General features: G+C 39.9%; 1 protein-coding gene across 1 annotated transcript in view; it reads left to right on the forward strand.

Moving 5' to 3' along the window:
* The window catches only part of LOC104511318 (RNA-binding motif, single-stranded-interacting protein 1-like), a 67639-nt gene extending 57097 nt beyond the window's left edge, over positions 1-10542 (forward strand). Inside the window, 5 exon segments of the mRNA XM_010153883.1 lie at positions 799-849; positions 2989-3099; positions 3740-3820; positions 5064-5148; positions 8020-10542. Coding sequence (XP_010152185.1) covers positions 799-849; positions 2989-3099; positions 3740-3820; positions 5064-5141 — 321 coding nt within the window. The 3' untranslated portion in view covers positions 5142-5148; positions 8020-10542.
* The last annotated feature ends 2199 nt before the right edge of the window (positions 10543-12741 follow it).

A 12741-nucleotide genomic window follows, 5' to 3' on the forward strand; every position in this document is an offset into this window, starting at 1 on the left:
TCCTGCCATCTACGCAACAGGACATGTCACGAGACAATAATTTTTTGTTTGTTTCTTTGAGGAGGCATGGTATAACCTGTTCCTAGATTTATTCTTATTAAAGGTAAACAAATTTAATGACGTTTTGGCTAGTGTTTGTTTCTGCAACTCCTGTATTACCCAAATGACAGTACTGAGCCAGTTACAATCGTAGTGTGAGTAGATCAGCCAGTGCTGTAGTCAGGCTGTACCAGTATTTTTGCCATTAAGCTATTGTCTGAGGAAAGGGAGGATTCAGGTGTTTCCCATTTTTGAACTCCTGTTTGCTCTTTTTCTGATTGAAAAAGAAAAAAAAAAATATTAATCTGATTTTTGAAATTCAGCATCAAAAGGAAGGAAGAAGTATTTCCATCTTGCAGAAAATATTTCATGTGGTTTTTTTCCAAGACACTCCACCTGTCCTGTTCACAGAAGGTGCCTCCGTTTTCAACACCGCAGAAATCTCTTATGCATCTCTCAAGGGTCCTTTTGGTGAACTTGATAAAGTTTCTGAGACCTCCACTGAAAACACAGTATGCTCTTCTGAAAGGTGTATGCAGTATATTGTTTCCAAATCTTGTTTCTGATTTACAGGTACAGCAGATACACTTCACAGCAATGAGTGTTGCTCCACAGAGTGACTAATTGCATTAAAAAGTGAATAAATGAGAAAGGGGATGTGTGTGTTAACATGATTTATTAAATTGTTACTCTATCTCAGTTGGAGTATTCAGGAAAAGAATGACTAAAATGAAAAATAAAATGCTGACTTTGTTCTAGGTTCAGAGTCCTTCTTGGATGCAGCCTCAGCCATACATAATGCAGCACCCGGTAAGTTTTTATGCTTCTCCATTGTTGTGTTACTGAGTGTAAAAATGCTTTACATAATTTAGACAACAGGAAATAGGTAAATTCCCACCCAGTTACATCCAGAGTTTTGACAATTGCATCATGATTAAATCATGGATCAGAATGAAAAGAGAAACAAAGATAGGAACCTGAACTAGAGCCCTGTTTTATTAGGGAAAACAGTGAGTTGCCTCCAGGGTATCGAGGTGATGAGGAAAATTAGACTTACCAATTCAGCATCCTGAGGAAACTTTTTAAAAAAATTTATTTATTTAAATGGAAAGCACTTTGCAAATACAAGTGTTTTACTTACTGTTTACGTATAAGGAGCTGGGATTAAAGATCCAAGGTTTTAGAATTGGTCTAGAATAGTTCAGACTGGATAATTTGTGAAAGACAGATGGTTGTAGTGATATAAATGACATTATGGGCACTCACTTGAGAAAACCTGCATAGCTTGTTCTGGCTTCACCGCTCATGACTAATGCTAGTCTCCCTACACTTCTGGCTGTGGCATCTCTACCAGACTGTCAGGTATTCTAATCTATACTCTCCCATGATATTTTGCTTCTTATCTATGTCATTTGCCAATTAAGTACCTTTATATCTGAGACTTACTAGGTTTCTTGAGATGAGCATTGCAAATAATAAGAGGCAGTTATATGCACTCCTGTAGTTAAGAAACAAGTCTGTTTCCAGATATAGAAAGGATATTGTCTTGACTTTAATTAACCTCTCCTTGCAGATTACAGAATGTAAATCTCCTTGGCAGAACATTTTCTTCTTGTGCATTCAGAGAAGGTGGTACTGAACCAGAACACCCTCTCACACACTTAGTTGTTGGTATATTTGTGATTTTTGATGTTAAACACACATACACACAACTGGTTTTAACTTTTCTCTCTGTCAGCACAGATTTTCATAAAAAAACATCTGGCAAATTATGCTGTGAAAGACACAAGTTAGTATATTACAACGCTGTAAGGTGTATTAGTTTCACAGGTATGCAAGATGAGATTTCACAGCTGAAAGTAAAGTTCTGGATTCCTGACTTAAGTTCAGTTTTGGCCTGTGCAAAGACTGGTGCTGTCTTGCTCATTTGCTTTGCAGAGAAGCCTGCAGTCTACAGACAGGAAATTCTTTTAGTGTTTGATGTGCCTGTGACTCATTTCATCTACACTGATCACATGGTTGTTTTTCCAGCTATACTCTGTAGGGTTTTTTTTTTCTTTTCTTTTTTCTTTTTAAGGATTAGTTATTGATTCAAAATACTGGTTTTCAGTACACTGCAATTATTTGTTGGTTTTGAGCCTCCATCAGTTTTAATCAACACTTCTGCAAGCCTAAGTCATACAACAGATTTGGAAATGTGCTTTTGTAGGACATGATCAGTAAAATGAAATATGTTGGTAACCCTCCATTTCAGATAAATCTGAAAAACACAAGTGTGCCCTCTGTATTTGGCAGTCTCAAGTGTTAAAAAACTCAGCATGCACTTTTTATGAAGTTAACAAAAGGGTACAGGAGTGATAGAAAGGTCATCACAGTAGCTAGGATTTAGACAAAGAATCAGTCTCTGACACGGCATTGCTAACCCACTCTTCTAAAATGGGTGTGCTGATGAAACCAGCCGTTAAGTAGGGCAGCTCTGTCTTGTGTGTGAACGCTGCATGTGACATGCAGAATTCCCCTAACATAAATGTTCCTCCAAAAGCCTCCATTCCTAAAGATCAGATAAAAGTTTCTTCCAAAATCCTGACATTCCAGAACTTAAGCTGAGTGAATCAATACCTGGTAACCTGTGCAGATTTTTGCTTTAAAGTCAGCATCTGGTTAGACTCATATTTTACAGTGTTTTCAGCTGGTATCTCGCGTGGATTGTAGATCAGTTGTGTGCTCAGTAGGAAGTCAGTGCAAATTCTTACCCCGTTACTAAACTGTGCAAAACACATCTGCTTGAGTAGAGTATTGGGAGTGCCCCAGACCTGCTTCCTGAGCCAGTGCCTGGGATTAAGGGGAGTACTTATGGTGTATCCTTTCAGAAGGACAGACTCTCAAATCAAAAATGTGCTTAAAATGAGTGTTGCTGCAACCATTTCTTTCTTTCTCTGTTTTACACAGGGTGCTGTACTGACTCCCTCCATGGACCACACCATGTCACTACAGCCTGCATCGATGATAAGCCCTCTGACACAGCAGATGAGTCATCTTTCATTAGGCAGTACTGGAACAGTATGTAGCAATTTAATGCAAAATAGAACTTATCACGAGTAGAAAATACTGCATGTAGGTCGCTGTATGCATGTGCAGCTTGCGTGTAGAAAAAGTAAACCTTTAAGTGGTGTTTCATCCAGTAAAATATTAAGAACTGTCTCCATTTTTAGCAGTCTATTAACTGATCAGAAATTGGAAATGAGTAAATAAAATACATCAAAGCAAATGAAAGGAACCCATGAGGTAACTCCAAACTTGTAACGAAAAAGGAACGATAGTCGGTTTTACTCCTCAGGAGCTCAGAGTTGCAGAAAATAATATAAAAGTGTGGAAGAGAAACTAAACCAGAAGAAGAGGTGCAGGCCTGCTTCTAAACTGAAAGACCCTTCTTTTCTGGGCAGATAGAATTAAAAAATGAAAGTATGATGATGGAGAGTAGCAGAGAAGAAAAAGTCCTTTACCTGGTCTTTGAAGTCTAAATTTGAGTTTTCTCAAAAGAGGTACCTGAGAAGCCTGTTGATTTCAGACAGAAAAGTCTTTCTTACAGGTACATTGCTTTAGGGAAACAGCCAATATTTTTTAAACAATGATAGGTGCTTTGAATACTCTTAACTTTACATTGGGCTTCACCTCAATTTAATGCACTCTGTCTTTCTAGTACATGCCAGCCACAACAGCTATGCAAGGAGCCTACATACCCCAGTATACACATGTCCAGACAGCAGCAGTTCCTGTTGAGGTCAGTATGAGACATGAATATGATACTAGATTTTCTTTTTTTCCTGGGAAAACTACCATTTAAAGCCTAACATTGTCACTGTGAATGTATTGTGAATACAATATATATTAAAACTTTAAAGTGTCATTATTCTCAACTAATATAACTGGTATCATAACAAAGAATGACCTGTACTTGTAGCAATGTTCTGTATGATCATAGTTCAGACAAACTTTGTGATTTGTGAACCCTAACTTCCAACAGGTTTTGGTCTTTCATGTAGCTTTCCTGTGAGCAGACTTCTCTACCAGCAGAGCATGATTGTAACTTTTTGCAAAGAATCCCCATTTCATGCTGGCATCTCAGGATACTGTGTCTTTTTGCCTACTAAACCCCTCTACAAGTCCAGTTGAAGAGTGTAACTGAACAGTAGACAAAGTGTGTCTACTGGTTTGACTTACTTACACCCTTTTTATAGGTCAGTACTTCGTTAACAGATGAGCTAGACAAGGTATGCTGAAGCTCTTGTATTCAGAGCAGGGGCTGGACAGCCTCTTCCAGGGCCTGTAAGAAAAAACATTTCATTCCAAAATCTACTTGTCCAGAAACTTGTTTGGTTCAGCATATGCATCTGCCCATGTAGGTCAGAGAAACTCTTGGTAATCAGCTGATTACGCTGCCAGCTAGAGCACTAACAGCTGAATGAATTCCCTGGTTTCTGGGGGTCTGCGTGCGAAGCCCCAGCTACAGTTCTTTGTGTTGCCTAGTGCCAATCACACCAGAGTACTCAAAGCAATAGTGTTTGTACCTGTGGTAAGCAGATCTCGTTCTTCTTGCTGCCCCTCAGACGGAGAGGGGCAGAATGCTCTCTTGCATTTGCAGATAGAAAATCAGAGGTTCACACCATAGAATGGTTTGGCTTGGAAGGGGCCTTTTAAAGGTCATCTACTAGTGGTTATTTGCTCCCTCTGTGTATTTATTTCTATACTGTCAAAGGTTTGTGATTTGGTTTTTTTTTTTTTTTTTAAGCTAACATCAAAGCAGCTGAAGAAATACAAAGTTTGAGTGATCATTTTGTTTCACTGTTTGCTGAAATGCAAATCAGTGCAAAGTTAACGCCTCAGGTTTGGAGTACCCCAATTGAGAAATGTTAGAAACACTTGAGATTTGAAGACTGTTACTGTAGGAGTTACATGGAAATATATTTTGCAGATAACGCTGCCTGATTTTGTGTCTCATGTCCTGCCTTCCTTTTTATTTGCAGGAAGCCAGTGGTCAACAACAGGTTACAGTAGAGACGTCCAGTGACCATTCTCCATATACGTATCAGCAAAATAAGTAACTGTGAGGTAGGGGCTCATCCTGTCACATGAAAGATGTGAATTCAAAGATATTTTATTTCATAACTTACGGTACTCTCTATTGAGGGTGGTTTTTTTAATATCATATAAATAACACTGATAATATCTGGGGACAGGCAGTGAAGTTAATTTGAACTTGGCCGGAGTTAGAAGCCAGGAAAGGAAACACAGGTTCCAGAAGTGAGCTAATGAATTATGAGTAATAGTCTTTTAATAATTTCTCTATAGCATAACTGGATTGTGTTGTGTTTTAATTTGTTCATCTTGGCAGCATGCTGTATACAAGAATAACAATGAATTAGTGCAAAAATACTAGAATCGCGATGCTAAGGGGAGCTATATTTATACATACAATATCCTCCGTTTCTGTGGTACAGTCGCAGCCTTGCGACTGACTTACAGACCACAGGCAGGGGGTGGTCTGGTAGGAATCCTTGCTGAACCTTTCTCCTGAAGGCTTCCCTGATCATCCTTTATTCTAAGAAAAAGCAGTTTGGCCCAGAATTTTTCCAATTAATTTTTAATCCATATCCTAGCTTGGCTTGTTCTACTTTCCTACTCTAGGTTTCCTCTGGTTTTGCCTTCATGGCCTTTCTTTACTAGCCAATCATTAGCTTTATCCAAACTCCTTCCATGCAAAATTTTTGCTTTCTGTAGATTGCCATCCTGAAAATACTGTTTGCACTAGCCATCCCCTTCTCCAGTCTCCATGTTTTAAAATTCTGGAACTTAGTTTTTCCTTAATTCATCTTTTTCCAAGTGCTTTGTAAATTGGGCAACTTGACTCCATAATTTTTTTAATCAAATTTTGTAAGACCTCATGCTGCAAATCTCTGTTCTGCTGCAATTGTGTGCTAGAGGCCATCACAGAAGGGTTTTTCTATAGCTCTCACAGCATTTATTAGATACTCAAAAATCATAATGAGGAATGTGTGAGGAACTTCTAATTGTGTGATATTCTCCCCAGAATGTACAGACCTAACAGTACGCACACTTTAACGTTACCTTTGATTTTGCAGGTCAGCTGTGTTATTTGACAACACTGCTCTCATCCCCATTATTGGCATAACAGCTTCTTATATGCTCAAGAATGTAAAGATAGAAACAAGCCAATGGGGGAACTTCGCACGTTCAACAGATGGCACAGTCTGCATAGCGCAACATATGACCTGTGTTTATTATTTTAGTCTGGCCAAATGCTGGCATCGAGAGAAGGCCCACATCCTTGATTTGCTTCCAGGGCAGGGAGAAAGCAAAGCCACAGACTCTTCTCGTTATCCATCTCCTAGTGTTAAAATCATGGCTCCTGTGTGTTTCCTATGCCAAGGCTATTGGCTGGTGTTAACCGCTTTTCAAGGGATTGTTTGTTTTGCCTCAAGTCTTCCCTGTGGGCATGTAAAACCTCCTTACCAGTAGAGATCTGTGGTAGACGGAAGCGTAATCCTGCATGACATCGCCCAGCCCTGCCTCTTTCTCCCAGGCTGTCAGTGTCTTTCCCCTAGGCTGGGGCCAAGCAGGAGGAGCAGCCTGTAGTCTCCTGAAAGGATGAGATGTGTTGCCATCTGAGGCAAATTTTGTAAGGATCACTGTGTAGAATACCAAGCTCTGTGGGCAGCTCTGTGCGTTTGCTGTAAGCCAGTCCTCCACGTATTTTATTCTTCAGAGAAGTACCGTTACCCGTGTTTACATGCAGCAGGAGCGAGAGAAATCTGTCGGCAGTGGCTGTGGGCACCAGGGGAAAGTTAATATTACTCAGCTGATTTCAGCCTCAGAGTATGGCATTTGGTATTTCTGTCCCTGGAACATGTTGGCACTTGTTTTCCAGACAGGTGAAAGGGAGGGAATTGACAGTTATTTCTTGCCCTAAATACAGGGAACACTGCAGTCCATTGATTGTTGTGGCTTCGGTACTGTTGTCAAACTGAAAAACCTTTCTAAATGCACATGCAGCTCTTTTGGGAATGTCCTGTGGAAAGTCAGTATGCATCTTGCTGTAAATAAGGGGTAAATGACGAGTAGCACATGTGCACAAGTGGATGCAGTCAATCAGAAACACACGGCGTATTTCCTTGGACAGCTACGTTTAATAACTTTATAGCTTCTTTTCAAAAAGTTGCTGCTGTGTGAAAACAGTCAAAAGGACTTGTAAAAAAAAAAGAAGTTACAATTATCTCTGCACCTATCAATGTACAAGCCTTAAAATACCAGACTTTGTCTTGCCTTGAGAAATTAAAAAATTGTCTAAACTTTTTTTCACTAGCTGGATATTTTTTTAAACCTGTAGAGCAATATAAGCCAATACATGGAGCAGTCTTCCTTCAGTTTAATGAGCCCTGAATTGCTGTTAGGTGTTAGCCGTCGTGGAGGCACAGTAACTGTCTCTGCGTTGGCTGTTGAAACTTGCACATAGTCTCCCTGAGGCTGCCCCACAAGAAAGGTGTGTTCCTTTCCCAGAGAGCAAAATCCTTGGGGATGCTGCAGGAGTAAGCTCACCCGCTCAGCCGTTTTTGGTCAATTAAAAGGAAATGGTAACAAGGCAGCAAAGAAGGAAATGGGTTTGAGTGCAGTCTCACGGTTCCCCAGTGGGAGCTCTGCATGGTGAACAGGTCCCGGAGGTGGAGGGGGAAAGCTGGCAGGTAGGAGAATGCAATCCAGGCTCCGTCCTGGCCAAGAGCCTTATCCAGGGAAGGGCCAAGCACCTGTAGCGCCGCCCACGTTACTTCTCCCGTTTGCACTCGGGTTAGCTGGGTCTTGCCCCAGGTGTGTGAAATAGGAAATGAGTTGTTTTATGGACAGCTACGCTTGGAAAAACCCACGCAATTGTGACTCTGCTCTAGCTCTGACCTTTCTGTGTTACAGATGTCCAGTGTTGCCCTGGCCTGGAGAAGGGTGCAAAGGCTGAAACAATCATGGATTTTACTGATCAATTGTGCTTTAGGAATTATTGACAGTTTTGCACAGGTTCTTGAAGATGTTATTTATAATGAAATCAACTAAAACTATTTTTGCTATAAGTTCTATAAGGTGCATAAGAAAAACCTTAAATTCATCTAGTAGCTGTTCCCATGAACAGGTTTATTTTAGTAAAAAAAAAATTTTTATCAAGTGTTATGACGCAAAAAAAAAAAATATTCGAGTTTCTGGGTATGCACAGATGACCACGAAGACTTATCCACGTGCATGACAGAATTTGTGTTTTGGTTTATTTTTATTTTGTTCGTTTCTTTTTTTTTCTTCTTTTTTTTCTTTTTTTTTTTAATTGTATGAAATGGGTTTTCTGAAGTTTAAAATAGTAAAACATCTAAGACGATGTTCTGTGCTTGCAGTGTGTGAGTGTTGCTTTAGTGCAGTGTTGCAGTTATAGTGTCTGGTCTTTTAGCTTTCTGTTTTTCTTTTAATGTAGTGTGAAGTGTCTTATCCTTTTCTATGAATTCCAATTTGCCTTAAATCTTTCAATGCTGTAGCTGTTTCAGTAAGTAGTCCAAACTAATGGTGTAGAATGCTTTGACCAAATGAGCTGGTCTATTATGCCTTGTAAAACAGCAGCATAGGGCTTTTAAAGGTAGTCAATAAAAATTGCTGAAAATTTGGCTTTTTTAATGTGTAGTAAGTGTTTTTAATGATTTTTCACATAATATGTAAGGTAGTGAAATGCAAGAGGGGGGAAAAATGTTTTGTGTGAAACACATTTTCTGACTGGGGAAATTTTAATAGGATAAATTGTTTGTAAGGCCATATGCCAATAGTTCCCTCTGGTAGTTTGAACGATTTAGGAACTCTGCTGTATGATGCAATGTAAAATCTTTTTTTGCCTTTTTTCAGAAACTAACTTGATGTTCTAGTTTTAGCATAGGTAGAGTAGGGAGATTGGGGTGGGGATATCACCGAATGTTTTTGTCCTTCCTTTATACTAATGATAGTGCTTTAGGGTGAGGATTGTGCTGAGACTTAGCAAACAGAAAAGTTGCTATTACAGCAAAATGGCAAAAGCTAAAGGACTCGTTTTCAAACATACGCTGAGATGTAAGTAGAAGCATAATTGATTGGGTACTAGCTCTCTATAGTAGGTAAATAAAAATAAAAAAGACTTGGCACTTTTAAAAGGTAACTTTACCAAAGAACAAAGAGCCAGTAACCAATAATTCTGATTTGTCTCAGCATTACGTCTTCTGTACTCTTTATTTTTGCCGGACCAGTTTGCGGTTAGGAGAATGTGCCTTTTTTGTACATTTGCATTTAGGTTTTATAATTTTAATTGATGTATGGACACAAAAGCATGAAGGAAGACTTGGATCCAAGCAGTGCCACACTTTACATCATCACTACAAGTGTTAAGTGTAAAGAAAACCGATTTTGAAACTATGAAATTCCTGATTCATAAATACACAGTTATTTGTACTTCACATATTAGATAATTCACTGCTACTAAAGCTCTTTATTACAATTGCATATGTTTTAAATCGAATGATAAATTAAGTTGTCTTCCAAAACTGTGTACTTCTCTGGTCAGCTGTATATGATCAGTTATCTACCTCAAAGTTTATTTCCTTTTGTATTGGGACAGGTTGCTGGCCCTCCCTGTTTCCACAGACCAAATCATCCTAGCTCGGGAGCTGGGGCTAAGCAGTTGTTTCTTTCAAGTATTTTTTAGTTTTTAAATTTTGTGTGAGTATTGGAGTATAGATGTCGGTGACATTTCATAGTTTCAAAAGTAAATTGCTGCTCTGAAAAGTGTAGATTCTAGTGAAATACATAGTCATAAGAGATGTGTTTTTGTTTTTTCTTTTTTTAAAAAGTTGTGGTATTATTGGTTCTATGCTCCCTGGAATATTACTGCTTTGTATAAGTCCAGACTTCCTGCAGCACCTTGCCTGTATCTGGTAACTTTCCAAACCTGGATCTCTCACTACTTGATACTTTTGCGTTAATTAAAACTGCAGTATGATAGCTGTGTTAGAGGGAGGGAAGAGCTGCTGCCAGAAATGTCTGAACTAAGTGCCATACTCATTGTCTGGGTAAGATTTGGGAAATTTAACCTCTGTACATAAAGAAATAATCAGTTACTTAAACATCACATAGTAGACAGCCATTAAATTATAAAAAATTAATTTATGAAGAAAGACCTTTTGTACAGATTGAAAAAAAAAAAGATTTTCATAGAGATATCTATATGATCAAGAGAGTTAATTTTTTATTTTTGTTTTACTAGTGCCACAAACTTGCCAGTGGTAACTTATTTGTCCGGTTCAAGATAACTCTGTAGTTTTGTTTCCTAGGACCTGTTGTTAAACGCCAAAAGACATTTTTGAACTGTAAATTTGATTAGATTGTTAGCTTTTTTCTGTTTTATTTCTTTGAAAACTTTTGAATAAAAAAGATCCAAAAAAATGAAAATGCCTCGCCTTTTTCCTTCAGCTGCTCTTCCACCGGCGGGAAAACCCAAGCAAGTTACGGTGAAACCTTCGCATTCATTTTGAAGCGCTCAGAGTTGCTTCCTGCTTTACACTCTGGGGTTTTCCCTCCCTCTACCTTTTGTTAAAATCAAATTTGAACTGTTTCAGACCACATTGCAAAGTAGCCTCTTCTTTCAGGCAAAACCGGAGAAGATGTATGAAAAATACGTGGTGAAATACCTGGGTTGAGTGCCAGACCTGTTGTTCCATGTGTTAGCCTGTGTGTCAGAGCTGTCTATAGGCAGGCCTGCGCAGTGCAGCTGTGAGTGCAAGTCGTACGGGTGCAGATGGAGGGTCACGGCGGTAGTTCAGAGCACTGAATTGCTGCCTAAACGCCCTTTTGTCTTCCCAAGTGCAGCGGCGTTGGCTGGCATACCCGGTTCTGGAGAGCAGAGGTGATACCTCACTGGAATTAAAAATTATCCCAAGGGTTTGCCTTCCAGCTGCAGTCTTTGAGCATTTTATTTCTTTAAAGATAATCTTGGGTTTTATTATCCTTTTGGTAAGATCACCACTGCCGATGGTGTGTGTCAGAGAGAGGACTGCTTTGCCCAAAGTAAGTCTTGGAAGTGGAATATCAACTGTTGTGTCTCCGTAGCCAAATGTTTTTCTGATCCCACAGTCCTCAATAGAGCTTTGTATCGACGTGTACGTCAGGAGAAGGGCTCTGACCTGGTCTTGGCCCCCCGGGGGTGCACCGATGGCAGAGAGCAGTGACTGGGTGATCCACTGGGCTCCGGCACCTTGCCATCGCTGCTGGACCGGGAAGGGGGAGGCTCACTTGCCGCAGGCTGTGCCGCCCTGAGGAACCCTCTCCCACGTGGGAGGCAGTCCTTCCCATTTTGCGCCTGGTTCTGACCTCTCCCGAGGACTCTGCCAGCCCTGCGACCGGCAACCTGCTGGGGTCAGGCTGCAGGCAGGGCGCAGCCCCGGCTTTCCATCGCACGGTGCTGATGCGAGGTACTGAGGATTAATGTGTTTGCAGTGGAGGTGGTGAAAGGGACTCACCTAGGGGCTAGGAAATGTTATTTATATTAGCTTATGCAGTAAGGACACCCTAGACAATGATGGCTCGTACTGTTAATGAAGAGAAAGAAGGCTCACACTGTGTGCTACTGAACACATTTAGTCTCTTGTAATGGAAAAAAATTACATTTAGCCATTTTGCGGTAATTTAAATACTGGCCCAGTGTGTTGCCTCTCTGAAATGCAGTGGATAGGAAGATGAATACAGAAAACTTTGTTACATTGTTCCTGTTCACCACCATATTGAATTAATCTCAGATTTATAAGCAGTCTTTTTGAATTAAGTATGAACACTACCTCACAAAAGCTATATGTAGTAGACTCAGAATAATGCAGGTTGGAAAGAGATTTTGCTATCTATTTGCTTTTCTAATTAGCCCAGTGATAAACTTAGCTCTCTTGCTGTGACTCCAGACATATTTGATAAGAATGAATGCTTGCAGATTAGTACCTTTTGCCTGATACAATAAGGTGGTGTCTATCACTTCTATCAGGCAGTCTGCAATAATGCAATGTCTTTATGTAATCTACTTTTATTATATATAATAAAACTCATATTGATTACCAGCTGGCTTGTGCAGATGTTGACTCCATCCTCTTGCATACAGCCTGTTTTGAACCTACTTGCACACATGCTGTTAGTAAAAATCTTTGTACCTGTTAACAAACACCGATAAGCATCATGTTGCTCATGTAGGATGACTTCATACTGATAGAAGTGTTTTGTGCAGGGTCATGCTCAAACCCCACTGATGGTTGGTTGTTAGTGATTAGAAAGTAGCCCTTCTTTAGGTGCTGGCCAAAATCTTTTGTCTTCCTGTTTTCTAAATTAGCTGAACCGGGCAGGTGCAAGACACGTGCAAGCAGTGCATTAACAGCAGTGTACCAAAGTGCTGCTGATCAGCTGAGCTCTGCTAATGACTGTTTGCATGCATTGGGCTAGAATATTTGTGGCGTAAGTCAGATTAAAGCACTTTCCTGGTACTCTTCATCAGGTTATCGCAGAAAGGACGAATGAAATTTAGAAGTGCTGTTTCACTCTCCCCTTCTAGCATTAATTTATGCTATGGTACCTCCGCCATACCAGATGAATTTGATGATG

The sequence above is a fragment of the Eurypyga helias genome, unplaced genomic scaffold, assembly GCF_000690775.1.
Source record: "Eurypyga helias isolate BGI_N326 unplaced genomic scaffold, ASM69077v1 scaffold3996, whole genome shotgun sequence".
In the NCBI taxonomy this organism is placed as follows: domain Eukaryota; kingdom Metazoa; phylum Chordata; class Aves; order Eurypygiformes; family Eurypygidae; genus Eurypyga; species Eurypyga helias.